General features: G+C 36.9%; 1 protein-coding gene across 1 annotated transcript; it reads right to left on the reverse strand.

Annotated features, from left to right (window-relative positions):
* Positions 1–1,134: 1,134 nt before the first annotated feature.
* Positions 1,135–8,759, reverse strand: LOC132923808 (uncharacterized protein DDB_G0287625-like). Its single transcript, XM_060987779.1, has 2 exons — positions 7,828–8,759; positions 1,135–4,436 (listed from the first exon to the last, which is right to left on the reverse strand). The coding sequence occupies exons 1-2, from the start codon at positions 8,014–8,016 to the stop codon at positions 2,640–2,642; spliced, it is 1,986 nt and encodes a 661-aa protein (XP_060843762.1). The 5' UTR covers positions 8,017–8,759; the 3' UTR covers positions 1,135–2,639.
* Positions 8,760–9,052: the final 293 nt, after the last annotated feature.

A 9,052-nucleotide genomic window follows, 5' to 3' on the forward strand; every position in this document is an offset into this window, starting at 1 on the left:
TTAAAGTGAAGTAATTATTAAAATTAAATTATAAAAAAAAATCTACAATAACATTTAGTAAAGATTCTTTGTAACTAACTTTCTATATAATTTCGTTGTGAACTAACTTATAATGGCTTTGCTGTTATATCATCCCAACTCGTTCCTCAGCTGATAAAATGGTATTTAAATTGATTGTTATTCTGATTAAAGATATTTATTACGTCAGACGATGCAAGTTAAAGTTTGTTGCAAAATTCTTTGACAAATTAGTTTTTCAATTATACCTAAACCCAATAATAAACAATGGTGTACTTAATTAGTTAATAATATAATTTATTATATCCCTGTATTACGGCGGTACATTATTAATTTTGTTTAGATATATTTTACAGGGACCTCTACTAATATCTGTTCTGGTTGGATTTTTTTCTCAGAACGGTTAATAACCAGTTGATCAACTGGTCGTCTTTTAATACCTACATAATATTATATACCTACTATATTATACAAACATAAGTTAACATACGAACGTCTGTCGGAAACAGGTCATCTGTCGAGGGTCGAGTTAATTGGCAAGTCATAACTACAATAGAGGAGTCCTCGCGAGCGAAGCGATTAGTTTTGTTGACAGTTGATTTTACTATACGAATATTGGGCTGCTTATTATTTCCCCCTGCTCTAACTTAACGTATCTCAAATTAGTAGTAACACCACTGAGCTTAAACTAAAAACTAAATATGGAATACATCTACATATTGTTGCTATTTATTAACATGAAAAAAAATTTGGTTAAATTATTTTAGAATTTTAAACATTTCGAGGCGATGGTTTAAATTGAATATTGTATAAATATGCAAATCGTTATGATTAGTATACAATATATATACACGACCATTTAATTGATTATATTATAGGTCCACTGCAATATTTCAAACCATCCTATACTCCTGTTGGTTAAATTGTTTAAAATGTATTTATCATCAATATTTTCATGCATAAGTTTTGTTTACTTAAAGGTGTACCTTATTCAGTTTTAAGAACTTCATTCATTGTCGTTTTGATCAATTTCTATTCTACATGTATAAATTAAGTAATATTTAAATAGGAATTTTTAGGTAACTATATTAGAAATAATGTATTTAAGAGTCAAAATTCACATATATACCTATCCTTTATTTATTTTAACAAAATAATTGTAATTTTCGACTTTTGATTATGGTAAAACAATTAAATTACCACAACAATATTATAATATAATATATTATACATTATACATTTTCTGTTCATTAAATAAACATTATGATTTTTATATCTATACACGTTTATATATATTTTACTTATAACTTATTTATCTATACAATTTATATTTTTAATTACATAATTTAATAAACAATGTTGCTAAATATTGGTTCATTGAGCAGCTCTTCGATATTAATAATATAATACAATATTTTACTATTATTAACAAACATCATCAGTGCATTCAGAGAGTAAAAATTAATTTAATTTACTTATTATTATTGCTTTTTTAACATATTTATATATTTTATTATTTAAATTAATAATACTGTAATTACAAAGTAATTTTATTAATAAGTACATAATTGAATTTGTAGACAACACAACATTTAATTTACAGTATTAACCAAAACCCTAATTCTTATTAAAAAAAACCAAACAAAATGATTGTATACATACAAATAAGTTTTAAAAGAAAAAAGAGATCTTGATAAAAAACAAATGTTACTATTTGGACGATAAATTAATTTTGTTCAGATACAGCTGTTAATTATTGTAAGTTGATAATTTTTATCTTGTGTTTCATTATCTATGGACGGATATAATGATACATTTAGTATCAAAAATTGTCAAATACAAAATAGGCCGCATCAGATAAAATATAATGTTGTTACATTACACCATGTATTGAATAACTAGTTTCAATTAAAAATCAAAAGTGTACGGTTAAAATTTATATTCATACTATAAAAGATTTAATAATAAATAAGTAATTTTTGTTGGTGTTGTGGGAGGGGTTCTTATCTGTAACTGAAATTTGGAACCTAAGTCTATAAAACAATTGATTGTAATATATAATTTATAGTCTAATATTACGATAAGACAATAATAATAATATATATAAAAATTTATATATATACTATATTATATATAAAACTTTTAAAATGGTAACAAGTCTCTTAACATGTTATATGACATTATATCAACGCATTCATATATATTTATTGCAAAACATTAAATTGTTATAGTGAAAGTGTTATGATGGAAAATTTAGTAAAGTTTGGTTGTTAATTTATTTTGAAAAAAAAAAACATACGTCCGCATAAATATATACTATAAGAGATAATAAAGAATAACATAACCTACATTAAAATTAAAAAATAATAATAATAATTGAGCTGCCCGGTGGTTATAATATTACACAGCCATCCTTGTTGGTTGCTATTTGCATATCCATACCTTTTTAGGTAGGCATTCAATAATTATATAATATGTGATCTATCAGGTACACGTGTAAACATCTAGGTAAATATAGTTTGCCATTGTAATATCAAAGTCTGATACCTTAGTGTTGATGCTTTTTAAAATTTGAAGCAAATATCCAATGAGCGTATTATTTCGATTATAAAGTAGATAATCTATTCGTTGTTACAAGGACCTACTTGTGACAGAACTTGATAATTTGATGCCCTGTTTTTTGACATTGGTAATGATGATGTTATTCCACGCTCTCGACGTTTTTGCGACCTTTGATGGTTGTGGGAATGGTGATGTCTGTGTTTGGTATGAATTTGACTATGATGATAATTATGTTTGTAGTGTCGCCTTCTACGTTTGTGTTGTTGAGATTTGCGATCTAGATTTGAAGAAGATATTATCGTTGTGATATCGTCACAATCACTATCCATATTGGTCATCAATGTTATTGAATTTGACGAAGTAGACTGCGAATTATTGCCATTGTTGTTGCTGTTCGATGATGACAAACTTAGAACTGAGCCCCAATCGATAGATGTAACTGTCGTTGTGTTACTATTTCCCATTAACGGTAGTATGTTATCGTCACAATGGTGATCCCCAATACTCAATGCAGTGTTTCTTTTGTTGTTGAAACTGTTATCATAAATTTGTAGTTCCGTTAAAGGAGAATTAGTAGTTTCGTCTTCGTCGTCTTCATCGTCATCATCTTCGTCATAATCATCAGAATGAATATAATTGTCACAATCTTCAATACTTCCGTTCAAATGGTAATACTGGAGATGATGATTATTTAGATTTTGATGATTATTTGCCATCACTGTAGTGTGGCTATGTTGATCGTCATCGTCTTCATCATCATCGTAATAGTATTCGTCATCGACACCAGAGTCTATGGAATCTGTTGTGCTGCTACTACTGCTGCTGCTGCTACTGCTACTACTGTTATGTTCAACCATCATTTCCGGTCGGCCATTTCTGTATTCCGAGGGGTATGGTGTAGGAGATCGTCTGTTGTTGTTATGGTTGTTATGTTGGTGTGAAACATCGATTTGTTGCTGTTGGATCAATTGCTGTGACGTATTCGATGCACAGCAACGCCGTTGTTGAGCCTGTTGCGCTGCGGCAGCAGCTTCTCGGGACATTTCACGCTCAATCAATCTCAGCGTGTTGCAAATGAGTACGGACCTCCGGAGTCCAGCTTCGCAGCTTTGTTGTGAGCTACTATTTCCAGACCCACCGCTTGATTTTCCTAATTTGCGCATTGAAGCATCAAACACTGCGGCTCTACGCCGTCTGTAGCACTGCGTTGAAGGTACACAACGCCCCAGTTCACAACATTCCGGTTCACTGTTGATTCGTGGTTGTATTGTAGTCATGGTTGTTGTCAGCGTTGTGCTGCTACCACCGCTACCTAAATCCAAATAACACTTACCGTTAGTGTCGCATTTGATAGTTTGCTGCTGCTGGTGATTTTGTCTCCAATGGTTCTGAGTGTGATGCTGTTGGGAAGGCGATAATGTCGACATTGAAGAATTTGTGGAATTTGCGACATTGCTACTGTTGGATGATGATAGTGACAAGCTACCAGCGGGCAAGTATTGATCGTCGTCGTCGTCTTCATCATCATCATCGTCGTCATCATCGTCGTCATCGTCAATACTGCAATCAGAATCATCAGTAACAGCCGCTATAGCAGCAACAATTGAAGATGTTGCATCGTCGTCGTCTAGTCGAGACGCCGTATCCAATTGCTCGACAATATGATCATTTTGCAAAAGTTCCTCGTTATTAAGCATACGCCTTGCTATTTTAGGAATATGATCATTTTCTAATGACGAGGATAACCGTCTTTTACAAGCATTTGATTCACTGCCAGTTTCATTTGACATGCTTGCATTTATCGTTGTCATCGGAGGAACATGAATACCCATGTTGTTCAGTAATAAGAAACTATTCTGTTGACAAAAAAAAAAAAAAAATATATTAGATAATTAAACATTGTTATAAAATATATATGCAATTAAAATAATTGTTGTAATGTAATTTTTTATATATTAATTTTAAAATAAACTATTATTCCGATTTGAACGTCGTAACATTCTGTATTATAAATGCATTTATATTAGTATGAAATAAATCGTAAAAATAATAATATGAGCTTAACTAATAATCCAAAAAACAGTTATAAACTCCTATAATGTTATGCAAAAAGTTATTGAAATATTAGATTAAGATGTACAAATAAAAATACAATACTGTCCTACATTCGTATCTACCAAATTAAAAAAAATTAAATAAAACTCGTTCAACGTAAATATATTATCCATAAAGAGATATAATATCTCACTGTAATAGTGACACATGTATTTTTCCCTTTAAAACTATCGTTATACATTATGTCAATTGTACATTACGACATAATGTCTGGACGTTGTGGCTGTATTTTACGGATTTAGATTTTAGAGTGTTCGGCGTTCTAATAATTATAATGTGATTTTCAAATAGGATGCTACGAAATTTTGTTAAAATAATTAAATAATTATAAAATGATAATATAAAATACATTTTATTTATCAAATTAAGTGTTTTAATGTATTTTTGTTAAAAGTGTTAAAAAAAAATAATTTTAAAATCACTGGTTTATAATACATTATAATATATTATTCTTTTTTTCAATTTCCCGTTGTACGTCGTTCGCCTTCTACGTGTTGCTGCTGGCCTACTCTCAGAGTAATAAAACTACTGGGTCTACTCGACACACAATCTAGTGGCGGGGGCAACGACGACGCCATCTGTCCGGCCGATCCGGTAACTACTCTCGTATGATTTTTCCCGGCGTGCCCGTGTAGATGGCGTTGGGATAATGATCACGAGGAAAACGTTTTCATTAAATTGTCGGTACCTACCGTATAACATAACCGCCCGTTTAAATCGGTCGGGAAAACTGCAAAGCCCGATGAACTAGGACCCTAGCACCACGGTGAACCTCAATAAAACGCTTCGATAAAAAAAAAAATTGCCCTGCTACCTTCCTTACGGCACACGTCCTACAGTATCATCATTATTATTATATAATTCTACCTACGCGAGACGGTAACGTAGTGATAAAAGTGCGACTGTTACCAATTACGGTGGCTGCCTCGAGATTTCCCAGAAGTCCCGTAAGTACATACACGCTATATACGTATAACGTCCATGTATAACACAATAGATTATATTAATGCAATGGCGGTCTCTTTGCCTACTGAACTTGACGTTTAAAACAAACTCGAGTTGGATACTCATAAGCCCGAAACGCGCACCTATATTTCTACGAAACGTTCGTTTCGATATTAAATATAATTATTATCGGACGTCGGCGGAGGAAGAAACAGTGGCGCGTCTGTGCGCGGGACGGGTTTTGCGGAGGGATGAATACACCACCCCTTCCTAACGTCGGTAACAGCCCCCTCGCACCAATAGGTGCATTGAGAGTCTTACGCACATAGCCTTAACGAACGTAATTACATAATCAAATTGTATTTTCGGTCTTTATTACTATTATGGGTAATATCCCTCCCAACGCCGAAGAAACCCGACCAAATAAACGTATATTGTATAACATATTAAGGTCCTAGAAACGTATATAAAACGTATAGTTAAGCTCCTTTTCGACAATATTCTATAACGTACGGAATAATGATATAATGATTATTGGAAAATCGATCGTTCTCCATTCGTCAATCATTGATCAGTCTTCTCGAACACGCTTGAACACCCGCGATGATGTGCGCCATGTTGGAAAAAAATGTTTACATCGAATTTGAGACGTATTTTTGCAATGAGTATCCCCGACTAACCCATGTATCCATTATTATTATTATTAATATTATTCGTTACAATATTATATTATTATTATAATTTTATAGCGTCGACGACGGTGGCGTGTCGTTAACACACTTTCTCCACATACTTCTTTCTCCCCCACCACCGCGGTATCAACCTACGCGCCGCCGCGTCGTACTACGTTGCTTTCTAATATGCCGTTTTACTACCACAATATGGATACCACCACCTTCACTTACCACTGCAGCCGACAAAAGTACAACTACAATTACGGCGACAACAACAACAACGATACGACGACAATGACTATAATATGTCTATGTACTAGGCTCTATAAATAACATAATATTATATACCACTTATTATTAACCGAAAAAAAAACCACGGATATCATAGTCGCCACTTGTGTAATCGTGGTAATATTATCAATAATGTGGCGCGAGATAAAAAGATATTGCAGCGGCCACAGACGGAGGAGAGTCCCACATCATCGATCCGCCGTTAATTAATAATCACCCAGACTCGGACCGACCCGTTCCGCGCACCCATTTGGTCGCCGCGCAAAATCGTTAAAACCACTGACCACCGTTGCCGTGTATAGTAGCGACCCCACGCTATACCTACCTACTACCGGCGTTCGAACATAGCGATTTTCCGGTCGAATTAAAATCGATCGATTCCGATATTATCTCTTAATACGTGACACACTTTTGCTTTTTATACGCATTAAAAGAAATATCGGCAAATCGATGTCTATAAAATAAAAATTAAATATTTATATTATATAATAATTATTATAATGTTACTATGCACAAGTACTCGTAACAATAAAACCCGACAGAACAACAAAATACATATTATACACCCGTTAGACATTAATACATAATAATAATATACTATAGCAGAACGTCGCGCAAGACGTGTAAACCGTACACCCATCTCCCCCTACCACCCCCACCCGCCACCCGACGTTAAAAAGCTTTAATTTGGCGACGACAGAAGAAAAGCCGGTGTGCGAATAAAGGCCAAACGACTAATCTACGAGTTATCACCCGTAAACGATGGGACATAAAAGGAAAAAAGACGTCGTTATCATCACGCACATGTTTTTCCACGCGAACCGTCGTCGCCGCCGCCGCCGCCGCCGTCAACCCCGCGACGGAGGCGGAATCGGCGGAGGAGGCGGCGGTGGATCAGGCGGCGGCGGCGACGTCGGCGACGGTTGGCGGGAACTTTGAATCGTGCGGGACCGCTTTCGCGCGCGAGCCTCTTTACTTCCAGCCACTTGTTTTTTCGTCAACCCTTTATTTTTTGTTTATTCGCACCCACTTTTTACTAACACCACAACAACCCTCGTCCGCCGTCACACTAACACATTGCAAATAAATATATTACCGAGCACCCGTGTCGTCTTGGCGACGATATATCACCGGCCGATTCCAATATTATGATCATACTTATGACTAATTACTTATAACTATCGTAAAAAAAAATATTGTGTTTTTTTTTTTTAATGCTCACCGTCGAATTGTCGTCGGCGCAATAATTGTTTTCGTCGTCGTCGTCACTCCACATTTTCATGCGTACGACGCGCGTGGGCTGCGGCTGCGGCACGTAATAATAGTCCTGTTGCTGGTGCTCTTCGGCCACGGCAGCGGTCACCGCGGAAGGCGGCAACAAAGGCGACAGAAGACCCACCGTCGTTGTCATGTCTGCTCTTCGTCGATGGTGCGCGGTCGCTGCTGTACCCGATGTGTCCGACCGTCGCTGCAACTGTCGATGTCGCTGTCGCTGTCTCTGTCTCTGTCGCTGTCGCTGTTGCTGTTGCTGCTGCTCCACTGCCAGTCACTGTCTTCCTTACGGTCGCTGTGGCGTTGTCACGTCGGTATCGGCGTCTTCGGCGCCGGGCCAACATCATATACCGCTAACGCCTGCGATGACAGTGGTTTCCGTCCACCGGGCGTCCGCGTGAAACTCCGTCGTGACTGAAGGACGGACAGACGTGTGAGTGTAACCCGAGTCGAACGTCGTTCGGCTGATATTAGCAACGATAATGAAAATGGTATAGTGTAAAATGAAACCGCAGTAGACAACGTGTATAATAATATTATAATTATATATAAACACGGATTTATCAGACGGGCCCCAGCCGGTGGTCGTCGGTGACGGTTCGTGAAAAATTTAAATATTATCGCAGACGCGATCCGCCGTTTGGACGACGGGGGAAAAAAAAAATTAATTATTTATTAATTCTTTACCGACAGAACGGATTATATAGACGCGGAAAAAAAATTAATCGGTAATTAATAATCGTGTGCTGTACGCACGAATTAAATATAAAATCCTAGCGCGCGCAAACGGCGAGACGTGTTTGAGAGGCGCTCGAACGAGCTGGACGTACAGTGGCGGGCTATGGAACGCTACGGCGCGTTACTCGTGAATAACACTGCCGCCGCTGTTGTTGACGACGCTCCTTCGCTGTTGCTGTTACCCCCGCCACGGCCGCCGCGCTGCCAGCGCTCACCCACCGACCCGCCGCCACGCACCTCCGACGCTGTACACTTCTGCTTCCTTCGCTTATACCAATGCACAAAACGCACACGCACACACGCGCGCGCTATAACTATATAGTATATAATATATATTCCACTTCTCGCCCGCGCCGCACCGCCGCCTCTACCCGTCGGCCATCACCGGCGGCCCACTAGTCGCGATATCGTCGTCCGCGCGCCGCTCCCTACCACCG

The sequence above is a fragment of the Rhopalosiphum padi genome, chromosome 3, assembly GCF_020882245.1.
Source record: "Rhopalosiphum padi isolate XX-2018 chromosome 3, ASM2088224v1, whole genome shotgun sequence".
Classification (NCBI taxonomy): Eukaryota; Metazoa; Arthropoda; class Insecta; order Hemiptera; family Aphididae; genus Rhopalosiphum; species Rhopalosiphum padi.

Bases quoted from the DNA above. Each gene is read 5' to 3' on its own strand.
- LOC132923808 (XM_060987779.1), bottom strand. From the start codon at position 8,016: ATGACAACGACGGTGGGTCTTCTGTCGCCTTTGTTGCCGCCTTCCGCG. The intron at 4,437-7,827 runs GTGAGCATTAAA...TTTTGTCAACAG, and splicing joins GCGCCGACGACAATTCGACG to AATAGTTTCTTATTACTGAA.